Source organism: Papio anubis, chromosome 15, assembly GCF_008728515.1.
Source record: "Papio anubis isolate 15944 chromosome 15, Panubis1.0, whole genome shotgun sequence".
NCBI classification, from domain to species: Eukaryota; Metazoa; Chordata; class Mammalia; order Primates; family Cercopithecidae; genus Papio; species Papio anubis.
Genome location: NC_044990.1, coordinates 91474547 through 91498549, shown reverse-complemented (window position 1 = coordinate 91498549; position 24003 = coordinate 91474547). Strand labels below are relative to the sequence as shown.

The 24003-nt window shown below is 54.8% G+C and overlaps 1 protein-coding gene across 1 annotated transcript; it reads right to left on the bottom strand.

Annotated features, from left to right (window-relative positions):
* Nucleotides 1-1203: 1203 nt before the first annotated feature.
* Nucleotides 1204-21270, bottom strand: GRK1 (G protein-coupled receptor kinase 1). The gene is made up of 7 exons (XM_021929827.2): nucleotides 16942-21270; nucleotides 15206-15333; nucleotides 13277-13434; nucleotides 11700-11783; nucleotides 4838-4962; nucleotides 3132-3333; nucleotides 1204-1797 (listed from the first exon to the last, which is right to left on the bottom strand). The coding sequence occupies exons 1-7, from the start codon at nucleotides 17638-17640 to the stop codon at nucleotides 1502-1504; spliced, it is 1692 nt and encodes a 563-aa protein (XP_021785519.2). The 5' UTR covers nucleotides 17641-21270; the 3' UTR covers nucleotides 1204-1501.
* Nucleotides 21271-24003: the final 2733 nt, after the last annotated feature.

The window sequence follows — 24003 nt, the reverse complement described above, 5'->3', positions numbered from 1 at the left end:
ACCCCCAAGTGGGACCTTCCCAAGCCACCCTGTCTCCATCAATCACATCATCAGCCACTCGCCACAGTCCGTCTCGCCAAATGAGAGTAGACAGGGCTTATTTCTACCACCAGCTCCACCCCAAGGCTCACAGGGACGTCCCACTGTCTTCTCTCCCTGTGACCACATGTGGCGGGATCAGGCTCCTTCTCCCACTGGTACAACAGTGGCCGGGGCTCAAAGGAAGTTCTTTCCTAAGAGGAGCTCAGAGACCCTCTCTGGAAAGGAGTCCTCAGGCCCCGCATCACCATCCTCCTGTGGCTTGGATGGACTCCCTCTGAGCCCGCCGCTGAGGCCACGGAACCCAGGCCAGCACCGCTGGCCCTCAGGAAGGAGTGTGTCCTGGAGGCAGTTGCAACGGAACTCGCTTCTTGCAGTTAAAACACACAAAGCACTCGGGGAGCCTTCGGTGTTCAAAGTGCAGTTGGAAATGCCAGGTGCATTGTGGGTGGGGCCGGGCCATATGAGAGGGTGGGCCATGAATGTTTTCCCGGCTACCGCTTTAGGACTCCAGTGCTACTGCTGCTGAGAACACAGAGAGGGGTTGCAGCAAGGAGCTCTGTCCCTGTGCACAAGGCTCGTGGCCTGAAGTGTCCCCTGGGAGATGAGCCGGACCAGCCCCGGTGGGGGGAGGGGTCAGAGAGCACACGGTCCCGGCTCTGCCCACCAATAGCAGCAGGGGTGCTTCCGGGGCTCAGCGTCAAGACAGAAAACATTTGCAGCCCCCAGCTCAGGGGTGGGAACTTTGCACCAGCTACCATCAGCTGGACACTGAGATGAGGAGACCCTGAGATGCACTGAGACCCCCAAACTCCACACCCACTCCCCTCCTCCCAACAGCCCAACAAAGCCTGCGCCTGGCAGATGCGGACCACGGCACCCCGGCGTGCAGGAGACCACGTGGCATGCAGGCCACCAGCACAGGGCCCGGGCACCCTGGGAGGCAGGAGCCTGCACAGAGGGATCTGTGGGGGCCGACGTCCGGCCCTCCCCAGTGGGGCCCGGGGTTGTGGCCAGGGTTCACCAACCCCTGACCTGGCCACAGTGCACGCCCACTGAGGAACGTGGCTCTGGGAAGCCGATGGATAAGGTCTTGGGAGGCCCAAGCCGAGTCTCTGCCCCTGACCGCACAGCTGGTCACTTGCCAGTGCCGGAGGCTCCCTGAGAGTTTGTAGATTTTTGGCTTACTCCCTCTGGAGACTATCTTATGTCTTCTCAGTGAAATGGAGCGAAAGGAGCGAACTATGCGGTCGGGGGCTCACGGCACCAGGTGTGCGTCTGGCGGCTCAGGCCGACACACGCTTTCTCCTCCTTGGGCCGCAAGGAGACGGCGTGATGGGGACCTGGGTGGAGGGAACCGCGTGTCCCCTTGCTGGCGGACCCCAGGCTGGCACCACGGAGGCAGGCGGCCCCCACCGAGCCCTGTGGGTCCTTTTCCTCCACGTGGACTCTGGGGCGTCACCTAGGAAACCAGACACATTCCTGACTTGGACGAGGAGCCAGAGCCCCCGGAGATGCCCTTCATGTCATCTGGCATCTGGCCGTCCGAGCGCCACACGTTCAGCTCGCCGAAGACGCCCGTCTCGATCATCTCCTCCTGCCAGGGGATGGGGCAGTTGCCCGTGGCGAATTCCTGAAAGAATTCTGTGTCTGTTTTGTCAAAGGCCACACCTTTGACGGTGGAAAAGGCACCCACGTCCTGAATATCCTTCGCGTAGACAGTTTTGGAGTCTGGGATGAAAGGGGGTATCAGCATCCCTGTGGGAGACAGAAAACACAGAGGCAGGCACCTCGCGCGGGGAAAGAAGCGCCGTTCAGCCAAAAAGCCCCTCCCGCCGTGGCTCTGAGATGCGCAAAGGCCGGGGGAGCTCTTCCTTGGGGAAGTGTCCCCAAGGCGGATAGAGAAAGCCCGGTGTGCCTGGACGGCCCCTGGTTTCCCTGAGACCACACAGCTGGGGCTTGAGTGGCGGCAGAAGCAGCCCGGGATCCCAGGGCCCATTCTGGAGCCTTCTTGTGAAAGGGCCTGGCGCTCACGTCTGCCTCCTTGGGAGCCTCCCCTAGGGCCTCATCATGAAGCCGTCCCCTCCCAAACACCCCTTCCCCTGGGGCCCCGTCCCCACCAGGGCTTCCGCTGCACACTCTGCAGACCCCAGACCCCAGGTGCTTCAGCACTTGCTCCAGTGAACTTGGCAGCTTCCTCTCAAACCAGCGTCCCTCCCTGACGCACCACGGCCCCGATGGCCAGGCACAGCCAGTCACAGACATCAACATCCCCAGTGGGTGGGTGAACCCCTCCTCTCAAGGGTCCCCTCCTCGTCCTGTGACCCCTTGGAGCCCCCTTGGGCTCCCTGACCTCAGTCATCCTTGCCTTGCTGGGCCTGCCCAGGGCACCTGTCTGGCAGTCACTGCTGTGACGCCAATATATGAAAGCGACTTCTCATTTGGGGGATCTCCTGCTCTCTGGTCACCCGTGGCCCTGTCCTAAGTTAGTCACACTGCACGTGGACTGACCCTTCCACCTGACCACAGGGTTCTAGAGGGCATGGCTGTGTCTCAGATGCACAAGTGCACGAACGCACATACACGCACACACACACATGCACGCACACGCTCACATGCACATGCACACACACGCTCACACACATGTACATACACACGCACACACACATGCACACACATGCACACGCACACATGCACATGCACACACATAGTATCTTCCACATCCACTTGACAAGCAAGTGCTGGGGATGGATGACTTTCTCCCTGGCAGACAGCCTGAGCTGCTGGCCTCTGTTTGATCGCGGGCTCCCTCCAGCACCCGGGGACGTGGCGGAAGGTTTGGGTCTCGAGGTCCCAGTGCAGCCGGCATGTTTCCTGCCCCCTATCGCACCCAGAGCCCTCTGGCCTGATGCCAGCTCCATCGGCTTGTCCTGGGGCCGGGAGGATGAGTGGAGGACTGGGGGCCTTGCTGGGGGCAGAGGGAGAGCCTCGGGGGTCTCAGGCACTCCTCCCTGCTGACTCTCACAGGCTGGACCGGGTGGCCACACAGCCCAGTCCCCCGCTCTCCCTGGGGCTGAGGCGTCCAACAGTACCGGCCTCCAGCTGCCTCCAGTTAAGGTCTTTGAAGAGGAAGTGGGTGCGGAGCTTGTCGCAGGTCTCGTCTCTGAACCCCAGGCGCTTCTCCGGGTCCTTCTCCAGCAGCGCCTCGCAGAAGTCCTTGCTGGCCTGGCTGAACTTGTCCGGGTACTTCACAGGCTCTGAGACGATCCGCTGCTTCAGTTCCTTGTTCTCCACCTGCAGGGATATGCGTCGCCTTAGCCCTGCCGGACCCGCCTCTCTTGGGCAGTCAGACCAGACCACAGCTCCTCCCAGAAGAGCCACTGCTCACCCACGTGGGTGGAGGACCCGTGAGGCCTTGTGCCCCTCCCCAGCACAGCAACATTTGAGGCTCCAGTCTCAGGAATGGAATCCTAAAGGCGAAGCTCCCAGGAGCCACAGGTGGGTGCTGTGCATTTTAGGGACTCTGTCTGACCCACCCCCAGCACAGCCGCACCCACCGAGGAAGGAGGAGTGACAGGAAACTGAAGGCCAGCGTGGGCCCAGCTGGGGAGCAGCCTCTGTTTTCACTCCGCCGTGGTGGACAGAAGCCTCGGTGGCTTTGTGGTCTTCAGGAGCTCTGCCAAAGTCTCACTTCCCCACCAGAGGCCCCACCGGTGGGCACAGTGTGAAGGGTGCTGCTCAGCCCCCAAGGCCCCTGGATCAGGCCATCGATGCCCCTCCCATAGACATCCCCTTGCCCTGGCAGCCCACACCTGCGCCACGTCCCACAGATGCAGAGTGGCCACGGGCGTGCTAGCGTCCCGGGACGACTCTGCTGCAAAACCTGTCTTGGTGGGACAGGTCACACGTCCAGGGAAGTCAGGAGGGAGACGGGTGGGCATGGCCCAGGTGGCATCGAGCGGGTGATGGGTGACCAGGGAAGAGCCACACCCCTCCAGCCCAACGGGACTCTGAGATGGCGGCCTTCTGGCTCTGTGCGGCCACTCCCTCGGTCCAATGAGAGGAAGCCCCAGCCCTGAGCTCTGAGTCAGCCTCACTGGGGAAAAGCCAGCTTTGCTCCACTTGTCTCGAATAAGGGACTGGCACCTCCCAACATTATCTCTATTTGCAGTTCTGGTGACCTAGGAGCCGAGACAGCCCAGGGGGTGCTCAGAGGAGACCCAGCAGCTCAGAGCAGTGCTGGGCCCACCGTGGGCTGTGGGGTTCTTGGCGTCTGGGGAGAAGGGGAGCTTGTGCTGCAACAGCGAGGGATAAGACCGTCCAGGGAGGGGGGGCCCACTCCCGTGTCCCCAGGAGCCCCGGCCTCGCCAGTCCCCAGGGGATGAAGCTGCACCCCATGAAGGTGGTTTGTCCTGCTGCCCAGGGTCTGGGGCCGCAGTGGGTAAGTCACTCTCCCTTCTCCGGCCTGCCCCAGAGGGACCGACCCAGCAGGGCCCTCAGAGGCTGAGTGGTGGTGTGCTCTCCGGTGGGAGGGTCTGCCTGCCCTGGGGCACAGGGTGACTTGGAATCCCTCAGCCCTTCCACCTGCAGGCCTCAGGGGCTGGGGGCGTCACTCATCGAGACAGAACAGCACGGACCAGGAGCAAGACCCCAGGATGTGAATCTGTGACCTCCCCACCCCAGGGCCCACAGAACAACTCCCAGGTCTGCCCCAGTAACAGACCCCATCGCTGCCCCGTCCCCAGTGAGAGCCAGGGCACCAGGGTGGCTGCAGAGACACCTGCCGGCCACCTCCTACCTTCTCTCCACGGGCTCGGAAGGGTCCTCTGGCCGCAATCATCTCATACAGGGTGACCCCCAGGGCAAAGTAGTCCACGGAGAAGTCATACTCCTCGCCCTGCAGGAGCTCGGGGGCCATGAAACCTGCCAACAAGGGACATTGCGGGTTCAGAGGCGGTCACCTCCATGGTGGGCACGCACTGTGGCAATCGCGGGACTGATGCTCTGAGGATGCATCCCCCGGGGCCTCAGCACTCTCCACATTTGGGACCAGAATATCCTTTGTGGAGGGGCTGCCCTGTGCGTTACCAGGTGCCGAGCAGCACCCCAGACTCTGCCCACGGGGTGACAGCAGCACCCCCAGGCTGTGACAACCAAAAATGTCCCATGCCCACTCCAGTGCTGGGCCCAGGGCGGGACTTGTTGACTGTAGCTGCACTGAGGCAGCCTTCCTGGACTCTTACTGGGGAGAATCCAACATCAATCTCTTTTGAATTTTCCTCTTGAGCTGGTCAGATCATGCCGAGGCGAGTCCACCACATTCTGGGAACCAAGTTCAGAGGAGGCCTGGGGAGCCCCAGCTATCCGTCACTCTCCTCTTCCTCAGCTGTCAGCCTGTTCTCCAGTTGTCCGGTGTCCCAGGAGTGCTATGAGTGTGTCCTCTCCAGAGAGGCAGCCCCAGTTGTCTGCCAAGAAGGCCCTTAGCTGCAGGGACTGTCTCGGGATGGGAGGACGGCTCTGGGTGCAGCCACGGGGACTGTCTCGGGATGGAGGGACGGGTCTGGGTGCAGCCACGAGGGCTGTCTTGGGATGGAGGGACGGCTCTGGGTGCAGCTGCTCTCACGCAGTCATTCATCTGCCAAAGCCACCTCTGCACAGACACCAGGCACTGGGCACTGACAGTTCCGTGCTGCTTCAGGGGGCTCTGGCAGCAGCTTAGCATTCTGCTTCCTCGTGTCAGCTGCCGGCTCCCCTCACCCATTGTCAGTCTTTCAGCTGCCATGACGCTGCCGTTCACACCCTCCTTTGAGCACGTGGGTTTGTGCTTTTAGCGAGATTCCTTCACTGCCCCCATCCCAGGACTTCAGGAGGGAAAGCACATCACATGTGTGTCCAGCCCACGAGAATAACTGAGTGTCCGCTTCCCGACACTTCACTAAATTCCAAACACACTTTCCACTCCTCACTCTGCTCTGGCTCTGCCAGCGGATCAGGGAGCAATGGAGCCGGCAGCCTTGCTCGCTCGTCTGCTGGTGTCTTGTTAACGTCGAGGCAGATCTCTAGGCTCAGCACTTCCACACTCACAAACACCCCTGCTCTAGGTTCCTGCCTGGAAGCCACGCCAGGCTCACGTATGTCTAGTTTGCTGAAGCCGAGTTCTCCGCCTGGTCCCACAGTCTCAGCTCGAGTCTTCTGCACCCTAAAAGGCGCCTCCCTCACCGTGGCCTGACCCTGAGGCGCCTCCCCTCACCGTGGCCTGACCCTGAGGCGCCTCCCTCACCGTGGCCTGACCCTGAGGCACCTCCCCTCACCGTGGCCTGACCCTGAGGCGCCTCCCCTCACCGTGGCCTGAGCCTGAGGCGCCTCCCCTCACTGTGGCCTGACCCTGAGGCGCCTCCCCTCACCGTGGCCTGACTCTGAGGTGCCTCCCCTCACTGTGGCCTGACCCTGAGGCGCCTCCCCTCACCGTGGCCTGACTCTGAGGCAGCCAAGCACCTCTCAAACCCTTCCCAGCTCCTCCTCACAGAGAAGACGGAATCCAGTGTGGACTGTGGCCTCCAGGCACCCCCACGCTGCTCAGGCTGGCACAGGGTCCTCTCCTCTCCTCCCCACCTCTGGCTGAGGCTTGCCCACCTACCTGGCCTTGTCCACCTTTTGTGGCTCCCTGCAGACCCTGCCAGCCAGGCTGTGCCCTCCCTGGCCCTTCCGCCCTCTCCATGGTATCCCTCCTTCTTCACAGAGATGAGGTTCAAGGTCACAGCCACGCACTGAGGTTTCCCTCTCCTCGTGAGCAAGCTTCCCCTCCAGGGTGGAAACCGCAGATCCCGCCTGCCTCAGCTCAGGCACTTCCGTGGTCCAGCCCTGTGCCTGTTCCATGGAGCCAGGGCATCTCTGAGTGATGGCCGCAGACCCTCCAGGCCCCACTGCGATGCCACCATGGTGATGAGCACAGCACTTGCTCCAGCCTGCCCTGAGTGCCAGGCACAGCAGTCCACTATATGCCATGAGCTCGCCATGGGTACTCCTCATTGCATGGGTACTCCTCATCGCCATGGATACTCCTCATCGCATGCGTACTCCTCATCACATGGGTACTCCTCATCGCCATGGGTACTCCTCATCACATGTGTACTCCTCATCGCCATGGGTACTCCTCATCACATGTGTACTCCTCATCGCCATGGGTACTCCTCATCGCCATGGGTACTCCTCATCGCATGGGTACTCATTGCCATGGGTACTCCTCATCGCCATGGGTACTCCTCATCGCCATGGGTACTCCTCATCGCATGGGTACTCCTCATCGCCATGGGTACTCCTCATTGCCATGGGTACTCCTCATTGCCATGGGTACTCCTCATCGCCATGGGTACTCCTCATTGCCATGGGTAGTCACGATGGGGATGTGCAGCAACTTGTCTAAGGCCACAGCCCACACCCCACAGCCCATAGGCCACTGTCCACAGCCCACAGTCCACAGCCCACAGGCCACGGCCCATGGTCCACAGGCCACAGCCCACAGCCCACACCCTACAGCGCACAGTCCACAACCCACAAGCCAGTCTACAGACTGTGGGCTGCCTCCCTGAGTGCTCTGCCCTCTTGTCTCCAGTGGCCGTAGCCATGAGCTCTGGGGACTCCCTCCAGATGGCTACATGCTCACCAAGCAGGGTCCTTGGTAGACGTCTGCTCTGGTGAGTCAGACTCCAGGATAGGTTCAGACACCTGCCTGGCCCCTGAGCCAGCTCTGTGTGGCACGTGGGGCCTGTGTGAGCTATGTCAGCTCCCCAGCTGCCACCCAGGTGAGGCCAGCCCAGCACACAGTGGTGGACAGGCCCGTTAGATGGCCCCATGACGGACGTCCTGGGACTGGGCAGAGGGGCCGCAGGCTGGGGCATGGGGGCTGCTGGGGCTGGTCAGTTCTGACATTTCTGGGTCAAGGTCCTTCCTGGTCCTTTACTGTGTCTGAGGGCCAGGCTGATGTGGCCACAGAATCCTTTTTCCCCAAAAGAGTCGCAGGAATCCTCCTCCATAGAGCCATAGGCCCTGAATATGCCCTGCTGGTCCAGGATTACACTGACGTCAGAATTCTGCCCAGACTCCGGGGAGGAACTGCTCACATGATCACAGCCTCTAGACCCACCCAGAGCCTTCTCAGCTCCAGACCAGGCACAAGCAAGGCCCACCAGACCGCAGGCTCCTGTCAGTTCCTGAGTCAAGGAGTCCCCCAGCCCTCCTGGCCTGACCCCATGACGCAGCCTGGACGGCGCACCTGTTTGTGCCCCAGGCCTCCTGAGGGACCTGCAGCCACGCAGCGGCCAGTAAATATTGACAGAAAGCGTGAGGGAGCCAGCTCTATCTGCTCTGTTCACAAATTCTCCTGCCCCTGAACTCAAACTGAGGACCGGGCATGACCGGCCCCACCCTGTGCACGCCCCTGGGCCAACACAGCACTGGCAAGGGGGAGTCCCCGGACAGACTCCTGATGGCTGTGGTATCTCTCTCTGCGTGGGGGGCTGTGTGGGAGGGTGCGAGAGTGCCAGGAAGGACGCAGACTCTGCGGCTTTGCTGAACTGGCACCGGCCTCCCAGCCTGCACCCTGACGTCAGCATCTCCAGGTCACTGTGCTGGGGTCACAGCCTGAGCCCAGCCCTGCTGTGTGCACCTGGGGCTCTGAGGAACGGGCACCAGCGAAGGCAGGGGGCCCCCTGGCGGCCAGCTGGGCCATCACACTCAGCCTCAAAGCTGGGCCCTTTCCATCCGTGAGGTTAACTCTTCAAGTCCCGGCCTCGGAGTGCACCTGGATCTCCCTGAAACGGGTGAGGGGGCTTCCACCCACGCGGTCACACCCAGGCTTGGCGAGGATCCCAAAGACTTGAGGGCCACAGTGCCCACCGTTTCTACAGACCCAGAAAGAGGCTTGGATCATCTCACGAAGAACAGGTGCCACCCGAGGCTTCCTTGAGCCATGGGATCCCCCAGGGTGAGCTGCCTTCCAGAAAGTTCTCAGACCTTCGACCACTGGGTGCCTTTCACAGAGCCCTAAGCACTCAGTGGCTACTGAATCCCGCATCCAGATTGCAACCCAGCCGTGAGAGGTGTGAGCACAGAACTGCCCCTCTTCAGAACTGTGGGGACACAGTCCTTAGCCCCCATCCCGAGGTGCACCTTCCCCTAAGTCCAGCTGCAGCAAGGATGTCCCCACCTTGGCCACGGCACAAACACACCCAGTGCCTAAGCAGCCACATGGGAGGATCCGAAACACCACCGCACACAAACCCCACCAGGCGACAGCACCGCCTCCCCAGAGCCACAGCAACCCCGGGGAAGGGACGATCTCTGGAAATCCCAGCAGAAGTGAGCCCCGACATGCGGACCCTCAAGACTGCAGAGGAGGGAGGAAGAACTGAAATTCACAGTGTGGCTGCTGTACACAGGCGCCAGGCACATGGCGTGTGAGGTCTCCTCAGCAAGCCTGTGCACCGAGTGCTAGCAGGAGGCTCAGAGGTTAAGTAAAGCACACAGGCCACACGCCAGCAGGTGCTGGGCCCGGAACACGGACCCCGCTCTGCTTGACTGTGGGGGTCTCCTCTCCTCCGCAGGTGTTGCGAGCCTCCCTGCCTGGGGGGAGGTGAGAGGAGATGAGACGGGATGGGGGAGGCAGCAGGATGCACCATGCATGTGCACTCACACACAGGCACATGGACACACATGTGTGCACAGAGATGCAGGCATGCACACATGTGTGCCCAAAGACACAGGCATACACATACAGGCACACAGGCAAACGGACACGTGTGTGCACACACAGGCATGTACAGGCACACATGCACACACACACGTATGCACAAAGACATACACATGCAGGCACACAGCAGACACACATGTGTGCACAAAGACCCAGGCATGCACACACAGGAACACATGCACACAGACACACATGCACACAGACACACATATGTGCACAAAGACGCATGCATGCACATACAGGCACACAGGCACACAGACACATGCGTGTGCACAGAGACATGGGCATGCACACACAGACACACGTGTGTGCACAGACGCAGGCATGCACACACAGACACGTGTGTGCACAGAGACGCAGGCATGCACACACAGGCACACATGCATACAGACACACAGACACACAGACATGTGTGTGCACAGAGATGCAAGCATGCACACACAGGCACGCATGCACACAGACACGTGTGTGCTCTGAGACTCAGGCATGCACACACAGGCACACATGCACACTGTAAAAGAAAAATATCTCGGGACCCAAAATCACTAAACTAAAGGGAAAAGTCAAGCTGGGAGCTACTTATGGCAAACGCGCCTCCCGTTCTATTCAAAGTCGCCCTCTGCTCACTGAGATAAATGCATATCTGACCGCCTCTCTAGAGAGACTAATCAGAAACTCAAAAGAATGTAGCCATTTGTCTCTTATCTTCCTATGACCTGGAAGCCCCCTCCCCACTTCGAGTTGTCCCCGCCTTTCCAGACAGAACCAGTGTTCATCTTACGTATGCTGACTGATGTCTCCTGGCTCCCTAAAATGTGTAAAACCAAACCGTGCTGCGGTCACAGGTCGTCAGGACTTCCTGAGGCCATCATGGACTCGTGTCCTCAACCTCAGCAAAACAAACTTTCCAAATTAACTGGTACCTGCCTCCGATTTTCAGGGTTCACAACACTCACATACACATAAATGCACAACCACACAGACACCCTCAGACACAGGCACACACAGACACCCATGTGCACACAGACACATATATACACAAACTCACATGCACGTGATGTGCACACAGACACACATATACAACTCATTATTGTACGTGGATGCACACACACATATATATACACAACTGGCCACGCGTAATTTGATACGGCACACGACACACATATATACAAACCACATGTAATGGTTGATGTAGCACACAATATTTACACAATAAACCCCATTACGCACGCGATGTGTGCACAGACACATACATATATATAAACCACATGTACGCGATGTGCCACACACGTTATTATATACATGAACTCACATGTACGTGATATGCACACAGACACACATATATACACAAACTCACATGTACATGATGTGCACACACACATATACACAAACTAATATTGGTCATGGCAATGCGATGCACAGACACACATATATATGTCATCAAACTGAGTGTAATGTGATGTGTACAAAACACATATATACACAAACTCACATGCACGTGATGTGCACACACACATATATACACGAACTCACATGTACATGATGTGTACACAGACACACATATATACGCAAACTCACATGTACGTGATGTACACACACATATATAACAAACTCACATAAAATGCAAAGTGATATGCAAAATGCTACAAAAAGCACACACATATATACACAAACTCACATATATGTGATGTACAATGCGATATATAATATTGAACTTCATTATTGTACATGATGTGCAGACACATTACATGGTTACACAAACTTCACATGTAATGTGATAAAGTAATAATACATATATACACAACCATTACATGCACAAAGTAGTATGTGCAATACACAGACATTGGCCATGTGCCACAGGGATTCCATTACACATGCACAGAGCCTCCCTAGCAAAGTTTTAGACCCTTACCTGGGGTCCCTGCATAGCCCTTGGTCTTGCTCTGCCCATCCAGCAGCTCCACGGCCAGCCCAAGGTCAGAGATCCGGACATTGCCTGAGAGGCAGACATAGTGGAGTCACCCCTGGCTGCACAGGTACCAGTGAGCCCAGAGCCACCTTCATACAAACGCACACACACAACACACACTACACCACACACACCAGATAGATCACACCACAAACACCACACACACACACACACCACGAACACCACACACCACACAGATCACAACACACACCATGGACACCACACACACACAGATCACACCCACACACACACTACACACCACACACACTACACAGATCACACCACACACCCACACCATACCACACAGACACACCACTATTGTTGAATTCATATATACCATATACTACACGCATTCACATATAGATTCATACTACACTCACACACACACATATCACAGACACACACCACACACAGACATACCAGGCAGCCATGAGGTCCCAGAGCCCAGAAGCCTCCCCTCCCTAGCCAGACTCACATGCACACACCCCACCACACCACAAACACATACACACACACTCCCTACACTCACACACTCACAAAATGCCACACACACTAAAACAGGCTTATGGGCAATTCACCTATAGGACACTACATCTTCCTCTCCTCCCAGCCAAATCACAGACACACCACACACAACCCACATGGTCTCAGACACACCACACTCACTGCACACTCACATACCATACAATTACATTCCAATATACAGACTACACACAGTAATAATGCCAACAACCAAAGACTACATACACACCTCACACACACGTGCCACACACAATACCACACATACCACACACAATAATACTGTCACCAGACATACCACATACCACATCATACAGATACCACACACACACACACCACACACGATACCACACATACCACGTACCACACCAGATATCTCACACCACACATACACATACCAAGTGACCACGAGGCCCCAGCACCCCAGACTTACACACACCACACACACCAGACATACCACACAATCACACACCACACATACACACCATATGCCACACACATACCTCACACACAACACACACCCCACAAACCACATACACGTACACAGCACACACCATGCACATGACAGCGGCTCCCTGGCTGACGGTGAAGGGCGCAGGGTGTAGGGAAGAGGGCCGGTCGCGTTGCAGCTAGGCGTGGGTGTTGCCCACCGGGATCCTCCCATCCCAGCCCCCCACACTCTCTCGGGCCCTGGTGCGTGTCTCGCACTTGCCTGACCTGCCAGCGTCAGGAGCCTAAACCCTTGTGTTTATTTCTGAGAAGAATCCCTGTGTGATGCCTCATTCAGGCAGAAGGTGGGGACTGGGCCTAGCAGACTCGCCATTCCCAGCTAGTTCTGCACCGCAGACCCCTGCACTCAATCCCGTGACTCCTGGTGCCCAATGACACCCCCGCTGTCCACGCAGCTGTCAACCCTCGTGAGGTTGTGCAGAGACCTCCAGGGAAGCTGCGCCCCGCCGTCCTCGGAGCCCCCATCCCTCACCGCCGCGGGCGCCGCCTACCGTCGTTGTCCAGCAGCACGTTCTCAGGCTTGAGGTCGCGGTAGACGATCCGCCGCTGGTGCAGGTGCTCCAGGCCGCAGATGATCTGCGCCGTGTAGAAGACGGCACGCGGCTCCGGGAAGCCGGGATTCTCCTCATTCACGTTGTAGATGTGGTACCTGGGGGCAGACACGCGGGAGCCATGTGCCCCGGGTTTAATGGGGAGTAAAATCATGGAAAGACAGAGCGGGGACCTCAGAACCACATCTCTCAGCCAGCGTTCTGGTCGTTTTGAGGCCTGGCCCCCCAGCGTCCCTGCAGAGGAGACCCCGAGGCCATGGTGGCTGGCGGCGTTAGCAGCTCAGGGACCCTGAACCCCAACGGCTAACAGGGAGAAAGTGCCGTCCACATGCGTCTCCTGTCCCCCTGCTTCCTGGCGCGGGCTGCAGGTGCTGGAAAACAGCCCAGACCGTCTCAGGAAGAGGCCAGGCCGAGGCGGGACGGAGCTCCGCAGGCCCCGAGTTCATCGGACTCGTGAAGGATTTGCAGCAAGGTGTTTCTTCTCAGCCTCTTTCCTCCCCCATAAAACATCATTTCTTATGTTTTCCGTGGACAGGTTTTGCAGAGAAGCAAAACCTAACAAATAAAATAAACGATTTAAACTAGGTGGCACCAGGAGTATAGTCGCAGGAAACAGGAGAGGAGGCCCTGGAGCCAGGTGGATCATGAGGCGGCCGGAGCCACCAGGCCCTCCCTGGGCACCCCTGTGACTAAGCTTCCCAGCGCCCCCTCCCCTCCGCCTGGGCACCTGGCATGGTGACTTAGTCTGGACTCACATTCCTCATCTGAAAAATGGGGCCACCAGCTTCACCTGAAGGAGTTTCCTTGGAAATTAAAAGCAGGTGAGAATGGGGCATGGTGCTGCCAACCACAGTCATGGCCCCTGCCCATCCCCAACCTTAGGGGTATCAGACACTGTTAATCTTCCAACAATCTTTCTTTTATTTATTTATTTTTTTTTGAGACGGAGTCTTGCTCTGTTGCCCAGGCTGGAGTTCAGTGGCGGGATCTCGGCTCACTGTAAGCTCCACCTCCCGGGTTCACGCCATTCTCCTGCCTCAGCCTCCCGAGTAGCTGGGACTAGAGGCGCCCGCCACCTTGCCTGGCTAGTTTTTTTGTATTTTTTTAGTAGAGACGGGGTTTCACCGCATTAGCTAGGATGGTCTCGATCTCCTGACCTCGTGATCCACCTGTCTTGGCCTCCCAAAGTGCTGGGATTACAGGCTTGAGCCACCGCGCCTGGCCAAACAATCTTTCAACTTAGATATTATCTCTTCCCATTTTATAGACCAGGAAACAGAACCAAGCAATGGCTAAGCGGCCCAGGTACCAAGCGAGCCTGTGATCTGATCTCCCACACGGGCCTGGGGCCTGCCTCGGTGATGGATCCGGGGCCAGGACTTTGTGGAGGCAGCACCACCTCCTCTCTGCCGGAAAGCAGCAAGGCCATGGCCCCAGCTGGCCTGATCTTGTCTCCAGCTCCAGTGTCAGCCCCAGGAGTGGGCGCTGGTGAAGTTCATCTTCATTTACTCTCCTGGTGCAAGGCCCTCAGCCCTGCAGAGGCCCCTGCACTGCATCACGCATCCCTCACAGCACCATGTGCCCCCCACACCCACACCAGGGCCACACACAAGGAGGTGCCCTGGCTGTCAGGTTGGGCGCCTCCCAGGCTCCTGCACCAATGTGGGTCCAGGGTGTATTGTTTCAGGAACCAGTGCCTACCGACAGCGAGAAGGGGACGGTGATGGGTGCAAGGCTTTCCCTCGAGGGCAGGCCTCGGGCCACCATGGCTCTGCACGCAGGAAGCAGCCCCATCGGGCCCCCCGCCACCGGAAACCCTGACCCAGTGGGACAGCAGGGTCCCCTGGCGCCCTCTGGACCAGCCCTTACCTGATGTCGCCTCCGTTCATGATGGTCATCACCAGACAGAGGTCAGCTTTGGTTTCAAACGCATAGGCCAGAGACACAATGAACCTGCTGTGCACTTTCATTAGAATCTTCTTCTCCACCATAGCACCCTGAAAAGTGAGACGATGAGTATGTGATGGCTTTGAATAGGAAAGGGACCAGTGCATTGTAGAGACCGTGTGCACATGGCCATGCCCACTGCACACACAGCCACTAGTCGCAAACACGCTTTAAATGCGCCTTTCACAGAGCAATTGCAAATGACTTCAAAACATGCCTGTACCCCCATTTCAGAAAACCAGACGTGTGAATTCCTTCACACAGGGGACTTCTGGTCTTCCGGGCCAGCCTCTGGCAAGGGGAGGCTCAAGCCCCAAGGCTGAGCAACGTGGGTGAGGACCCCGCCAGCCCTGCCTGCCCAACAATCCTGCAGCCACAGCCCTCCCTCCTGTCTAGGCCCCTGTGGGCTGGGATCACAGACCAGCACCTCCCAAACCACCTCACCACTCTGCTTCGTTTTGTCTTTATTTTAAAATCTCACAATGCTCCACTGAATGAGTTTGTAAGTGTCTGGATAAGGACAGCACACCCCTCTTTGAAGAGGGAATTCCTGATGTCGGAGGCCCCTTTCTGTGCATTCACACTGGGGGAGGTGTTCAGTTGATGTCAGTATGGAGTTCAGTTAGGTGATGGAAGTCAGGAGAAGAGGCTGACTGTTGGGTTAAATTTACAGTTAGATGTGAATGGCATGGTGTGGGAATTAGATGTCAAGAAAGCTAATTTTAAAAAATTACTGCTACAACCACGTGGCATAGTTACCCACCCCGAGTTCCACGGCAAGAACACACGGATATTCCAGGGCCTCTGCCCAGCACCATGACCACCTGGTATTTCACCTTCACTAAGGGTTGAAGCCCTGCAGAGCCAGGGTGCACAGCGGCTGCTGCTTAACCCTAAGAGCTTCCTGTGCCCTCAACACAGCTGCGCGGTGGGAGAGGGGCCAGGAGCTGCGTGGAGCCGAAGTGCAGGGGGCTGGCTCAGGAGATCACGTCCACACCCGGTGCAGCCGCTGCCTCTCACCCTTAAGACCTGTAAGCAGCTTCTGCTGATCCTGCCCCAGATGCACAGTCTGACGCCAGTGGGCAGAGCGGATGAAACTTAGCGTGGCCTGAGTGCCCGTCACTCACTCCCACCCCCAAGAACAGCGCAGTCAGGGGAATAGTTCCTGCATCCGGTGTCACGCCAGGCTTCTCCTCACAGAAAGTGTCATCGGAGTGAGGCTGCCTCCGTCCTGCCTCAGTTCCTCCTGCATTCACTGCCATCAGAGGAGCCAGGTCCCTGGAAGGTCTTCCACGGCCATGGCAAAGAATCCGGAGACCCTGCCCTCTTCAGCCTCCCCTGAGAGGTCCTCTTTCCCCCACACTTGAGGCTAGTCTGTGGTTGGTGAAAAGCTGACGAGCAAAGGTGGCACGTCCCCACCCAAAAATGTGGAGGTCCCTCTCCGAGAAGGGATGTCCCCACCCAAAAATGTGGAGGTCCCTCTCCGAGGAGGGACTTCTGCACACGGACTGGAACTGCCCGTGACTGCATGGCCGCAGGGCGCCCACATGGCAAGGCTGGCGAGGCACCAGCTGTTAAGGGCCGCCGAGCCCGACAGCGACTTGGGGGCCCTCTGCACCCTGCTGCCCCATCCCTGTTGGCTGGGCCGCGCTGCTCACCTGGTAGCCCTTCCTCTTCTTCAGTCGCTTCTTGTTCAGCTTCTTGCAGGCATACAGCTTGCCGGTCGCCTTCATCTGGCAGGCCGACACCTCCCCAAAACCCCCTTTCCCCAGCACCCTGAAGTCCAGGAACCAGTCCTCCCCCATGGGCTGGGCTTCCAGCCACTTCCACTGCAGGAACCTCAGGAAGTACAGGCTGCCCAGGTACTCCTGGAAGGGGGCTTGGCCCAGGTGTGCCAGGGTGGCCTGCAGCAGGGGCTGGAAGAGCCCGTCCTGGCTCTCCATGGGCCCCTCCTTAAACTTCACCACCATCCCCTCATCCAGGAAGCTGCAGAAGAGTTTGGCTTGGGGGTCCAGGTACTGGGCCAGGATGGTCTGGGCCTTCTGTGGCTGGAGGTCGTTGTCTGCTGTGTCATAGTCCTCGATGTCTTTCCAGAGCTCCAGGGCTGGCACGTGCTGCTCTGCTGATTGCAGGAACTGCTGAAAGAGCTTCTTGCCGATGGGCTGCTCCAAGCACACGCTCTCAAATTCCAGGCTGAGGCTGTCACGGAGGTACTCACACTTGGACAGCGGGGGCAGCTTGAGCTTGGCCAGGTACTTCTTGTCCCGAGAGGGTTGGGAGCTGCTGCCGTCAAAGCTGCCTCGGGCGGCGATGAAGGCAGAGTTGGCCACCACGGTCTCCAAGGACCCGAAATCCATCCCGGAGCTGGCTTCCTGCCCGCTTCAGGAGTGAGGGCCCATCGGCCGAGGCCAAGCCGGCAGTGCTCACAGCAGAGCAGGCCTGACCGCTGCCCTTGGCCTGTGGCCCGTCCCTGCCCTCGCTGGACGAGGGAGATGCCCTGGCCGTGTTGAGGGTGTCTAGGGACCACTGGGAAGCCCCTGGGAGCCCAGGGCTGACACAGCACCAGGCTAAATCTCAGCTGGGGTCACGGAGGACGCTTAGGAGTGGCGAGAAGGTGCTAGAAAAAGACAATCCCCTGAGCTGCTTGGAATCCGATTAGCTCATTCTGCCCGGCCCTTTCCTCCAAGGGGCCGCCTCACTTTTCCCCGAGACGGACAAACAACTCCCAGGCTTCTGGGGCCCCTGGCTGGAGAGGCACTCAGAGCTCTGTTCTGAACCGCCTCATCCACCCCCTGGCCTCAGCAGCCAGGCTCAAGCCTGCTCTTTCCTTGGGATGTGGGCCCGACAGGAGAGGGTGGTGCCAGGAGAAACCATAATTTACAAAGGCTGTTTTTCCCTACTATATTTCATTTTTATTTTTAAGAAAATAGCAAGTGAGAAGAAAACCACCTGATAATAGGAATTTAGAGGAAAAAAGCCCACAATGACCAGCTTCCTGGGGGTCTGTAGGTGAGACTACCAGTGCTTACTGAGGGGTCAGTTCCCAATTATTTTTCTTCTTCTCACCTGGGGTTTGCAAGCAAGGCAGGACTGTCAAGAGACAGTTGCTGGTGACACCAGGACCAGGGAGCAGAAGATCCCCGGAGCTACACCACACCAAGGCTCCACTCAGAGGGCCGTATGTGGAATACAGCTGGGGCACACCTGAGACACACCTGGGGCACAGCTGCGGCACACTTGGGGCACACCTGGGACATACCTAGGACACAGCTGGGACAGCTGGGGTACAGCTGGGGCACATCTGGGACACACCTGGGGCACACCTGGGGCACACACCTGAGACACACCTAAGGAACACCCAGAATCCACCTGAGACACATGTGGGACACAGCCGTGGCACACCTGGGGCACATCTGGGACACACCCAGAATCCACCTGGGACACACCCGGGACACATCTGGGGCACACCTGAGATACAGCTGGTGCACATGTAGGATACACCTGGGACCGCTGAGGCACACCTGGGATATGCCTGGGGCACACCTGAGACACCTGAGACAGCTGGGGCACACCTAGGACACACCTGGGCTGTAGCTGGGGCACACCTGAGACACCTGAAATGCAGCTGAGGAACACTTGGGACCCATCTGAGACACACCTGGGGCACACCTGAGATCCACCTGGGATACAGCTGGTGCACACGTAGGACACACCTGGGACAGCTGGGGCACACCTGGGATATGCCTGGGGCACACCTGAGACAGCTGAGGCACACCTAGGACACACCTGGGGCACAGCTGAGACACACTGGAGATAGTTGGGGCACACCTGGGATGCACCTGGGATGCACATGAGACACACCTAAGACAGCTGAGGCACACCTGAGACAGTTGAGGCACACCTGGGATACAACTGTGGCATACCTGAGACACATCTGGGACAGCTGGTGCACACCTGGGGCACACCTGGGATGCAGCTGGGGCACACCTGAGACAGCTGGGGCGCACCTGGGATACAACTGTGGCACACCTGAGACACACCGGGGACAGCTGGTGCACACCTGGGGCACACCTGAGACAGCTGGGGCACACCTGGGATACAACTGTGGCACACCTGAGACACACCTGGGACAGCTGGTGCACACCTGGGGCACACCTGGGATGCAGCTAGGTACTCAATAAAGGTTTAGAGAAGAACGAGGAGGAAGTTAGCAGGGGATTGGTTCCAGCTCACACAGGGAGGAAGCAAAGGGTCACAGAAAGGAAGAATGCCAGAGTGTGGAGAGGTTGAGACTGTCAGCCCACCCCGTTCCACGTGGGAGAAGAGCCACCTGTGGGAGGGCGCTGGGGCTGCACCTGGCAGGGTCCTCTGTAGCGACCAAGGAGGCTGAAGAGAGGGCCTGTGGACTGAGCTGATGTCCCCACGGCCTCCTGAGGGCTTTGGCAGGTGGATCACGAGTAAATATTTGAGGTGAGTGATATCCCATCGTCCGCCAGGAGCCCTGCACGGGCCCAGCCCTGCCCTTCACAGCGGTGACCTTGGGCCAATCACATTAACTCCTTCCTGCCTGCTCACTCAGTGGGGCAACTGTGGTGCTTTGTGAAGTGAAGCCGTCTCTGCTGACGTCTCCCTGCCTATCCTAAGCCATGCCTCAAACAGCTACACACACGAATCGCCCGGAGACCTTGCTGGAATAAAGATTCTGCTTTAGTGGCTGGGCGGTCCAAGACTGTGCACCTGTAACAAGCTCGCAGGTGGTGCTGATGCTGCAGAGATGCGGGGTCTGAGGAGGACGGCTTCCTGTTGGACTGGGGGCTGTTCCACCTGCAGTCATGTTGGGAAGCGTTCGGTGAAATAAAGTTAAATATGTTAAATAAACAAAGTTAAAAATATGTTAAACATGCCCATCACAGGGCTTATTCAGTGATTTCAGGGTGAACATGGTTCTCAAAGAGAAGTAAAGTATGTCGTTCCCCAAATTCATTTGGCCCTGGAAATCCCTTTTTAAACTCTTTATTCTGTGATAGTTGTGGATTTACATGCAGTGTTAAGAAACAATCCAGAGAGATCCTGTGTACCCTTAACTCCGTCTCCTGTAATGATGACTCTTGCCAAGTAGCGAAGATATTGACATCCATACAGTTGAGACAAAGGCCGCCTCCATCCACGGGACCCTCCTGTGCCACTCGCAGATGCACCCACGTTCCTCCAGCCCGCCCTCCTCAACGCCCGGCAACCACGACTTCTCCAAGAACATTATATGAATGGAGTCAGACACTACGTAGCTTTTCAGGATCTGCATTTCTCACTCAGCACCGTTCTCCAGGTGTCAGCCATGCCCTCCTGCTCGTCTCTGAGTTGTGCTCCACAGAGGGTGTCACAGTCTGTTTCGCCGTTCACCAGTTGAAGGACCCCTGGGTCATCTCCTGTGTTTAGCTATAAAGCTGCTATAAACATCTGTGTAGGCCTTTGTGTGAATATGTTTCTATTTCTCTGGGGTCAATGCCCAAAAGTGTCGTTGCTGGTTGCTGGGGCACACAGTAATTGCACGTTTAGTTTCGAAGAAACTGGCAAGCTGTTTTCTGGAGTGGCCATGCCATTTTACATTCCCACCAGCCATGGGGGAGCAGCTCCTTCCTCAGGATCCTCCCCAGAGTTTAGCGCTGCCACGGTCTTTTATCTTGGCTCTCCTGGTAGGTGTGGGGTATTCCCTTACGGTTGTAACTTACATTTCCCTAATGGTGGTCGAACACCTTTCCATGTGTGGATTGCCACCTGTGCGTGCTTTTGGGTGACATGTCTCTTCACATCTTTTGACCATGTAACAACTGGATTGTTTGCTTTCCTGAGTCTTGAGATTCTATCAATATCAGATACTAGTCCTTTGTCAGACACACGGTTTTTGAATATCCTCTCCCACTGACAGCTTGTCTTTGCCTCCTTTCTATATGGGCTTTCACAGAGCAGAAGTTTTCAATTTTGTTGAATATAATATTATGGATTGTGCTTTTGGTGTTGTCCAGCCCCAGATCTTGAAGATTTTCTCCCATATTTTTCCTAAAAGTTTTATAGTTTTACAATTTACATTTATGTTCATATCTACTTTGGGTTAATTTTTGTAGAAGGTTTAAGAGGTTGAGGGTCTTTTTCCTCCCACTTTGGCCAATGGATATCCAGTAGCTCCAGCACTGTTTGTTGAAAAGGCTATTTTTGCTTCATTGAATTCCTTTTGCACCTTTGTCAGAAATCAGTTGCACATATTGTGTGGGTCTACCTCTGGATTTTCTCTTCTGTTCCATTGATCTATGTGTCTCCCTCTGACCATACCCTACAATCCTGAGTACCATAGCTACATAATAAGCTTTGAAATTCAGTAGACTGAGTCTTCCCATTTTATTCTTGTTTTTCAAAAAATTTTTCAAAAAGTGTTTTAAAAAATGCTGTGTTCAAAATATGCAAGAAAATATTTACTTATTCTAGTTCCTTTGCTTTTGTATATAAATTTTAGAATACTCTTGTATGTATCTACCAAAAACATTGTGCCTGGATTTTGATAGGAATTATGTTGCACCCATATATCAATCTGGGGAGACTGATCTCTTTGTTATGTTGAGTCTTCCACACTATAAACATGGTGTGTGTCTCCATTTATTCAAACTCTATTTCTTTCATCACTATTACATGGGTTTCAGCATGCAAGTCCTGTGCATGTCGTGTTAGATTAGCACCTAAATATTCCTCTTGGTGTTGAGCAATCATAAATGGTATTGTGTTTTTAATTTTGGTATCCATATGCCTATTGCTACTATATAGACGTACAGTGGATTTCTGCGCCCTCATCTCATATCCTGAGACCTTGCTAAACTCACTTATGAGCTGTAGGAGTTTTGTTATGGATTCTTTGAGATTTTCTACATAAGCATTCATGTTATCTGCAAATAAGGACAGTTTTATTTCTTCCTTTCTGACATTCATGCTTTTTATGTCCTCTTCTTGTTCATTGCTCTAGCTAGAACTTCCAGTATAATGTTGGATAAAAATGAGGGAGCCTTGTTCCCGGTCTTGGGGTAAAAAAACGTTTCATCTTTCACCATTGGGCATACTGTTAGCTGTGGGTTTTTTGTCAGTGCTTTTAATCAAGTTGAACAGGCTTCCTTCTACTCTTGGTTTGCTGAGAGCTTTTGTCACATGGAAGCTGAATTTCATCAAATGCTTTTTCTACACTGATTGATATGATTGTGTGGTTTTTCTTCAGCTTGGTAATGTGGTGGATCACACTGATTGGGTTTTGAATCCTGAACTAGCCTTGTATTCCTGGAATACATCCCACTTGGTCATGGCGTTTGCTTTTCATACTTCGTTGGATTTAATTTACCAATATTTTGTTTATGGTTTTTGCATCTATATTCATGAGGGATACTGATCTGTAGTGTTCTTTTTTTTGAACTATCCTTGTCTGATTTTGGTATAAAGGTAACACTGGTCTTATAAGATGAGTTGGAAAATATTTCCTCTTCTTCTATTTTCCAAAATATGGTGAGGAATTGGTGTTAATTCTTTATTAAATGTTTGGTAGCATTATCCCATGAAATCATCTGGGCCTAAAGGTTTCTTTATTGGGAGATTTTAAATAATTAATTCAATTTTCTTAATAGTTACAGGCTATTTACATTATCTATTAGAAATTGGGTGAGTTGTGATTTTTGATGAAGCAGACCATTATCTAAGTTGTAAAGTTTATGTATGTAGAATTGCGTGTAGTATTTCCTTCCTTATCTTTTTGATATTTGCAGCGTCTGTAGTGATAGCTCCTATTTTATTCCTGCTATCAGTTATCTCAGCCTTCTCTCTAGCTACAGATTTATTAATTTTATTTATATTTTCAAAGAACCAGTACTCTCGATTGCTTTTGCATTTTCAAGTTCATCGGTTTCTGCTCTTATCTTTTAATTTCTTCCTTCTGCTTGTTTTTGTTGTTGCTGTGGTTTGCTTGCTCGCTTTTGCTTTGTTTTACTTGCTTTTCTTTTTCTAGGTTTGTGAGATGAGAGCTTAGGTTTTTTTGAGACTTGTCTTCTTTTCTAAAATATGCATTTTTAGTGCTATAAATTTTCCTCTTAATACTGCTTTAGCTATGTCCCTTGAGTTTTTATATGTTGTATTTTTTCTTCATTCAGTTCCATGTATTTTTTAAATTTCCCTTGAAACTTCCTTTTTGACTCATGAGTACTAGAAGCATGTTGTTCAGTTTTCATATTTGGAGGTTTTTCTGTTATCTTTGTTATTAATATCTAATTTGATTCCATTTTGATTGGAGAACACACTCTGTATGATTTAAATTCTTTAAATTTGCTAAGACTTCCTTTATGGCCCAAGGTATGGCCTATCTTGATACATATTTCATAGGGACTTAAAAAGTACATGTATTCTCTGTTGAGTATTCTACGAATGTCAATGACATCCTGTTGGTTTGATGATGTTGAGTTCTTCTATATCCATGCTAATTTTCTATTTGGTTATTCTATCAATTGTTAAGAGAGGAGTACTGAGATCTCCAACTATAATTGTGGATTTGTTTATTTCTACTTTTAGTTCTATCAGTTTGCTTTCCATATTTTGCAGCTTTCTAATTTTTCATTTGTTTCAGGCTTGTTTGTAATTGCTACTCAAGCATTTTTATCATGGCTGTTTTAAAATTTTTGGCAGCTAATTCTAACATCTCT

Excerpts from the sequence above, each read along its gene's own strand:
- GRK1 (XM_021929827.2), bottom strand. The coding sequence starts at position 17,640 with ATGGATTTCGGGTCCTTGGAGACCGTGGTGGCCAACTCTGCCTTCATC. Across the intron at positions 4,963-11,699 it reads GGGCTATGCAGGGACCCCAG|GTTTCATGGCCCCCGAGCTC; the intron begins GTAAGGGTCTAA and ends CCTTGTTGGCAG. Across the intron at positions 3,334-4,837 it reads TCCGAGCCCGTGGAGAGAAG|GTGGAGAACAAGGAACTGAA; the intron begins GTAGGAGGTGGC and ends ATATCCCTGCAG.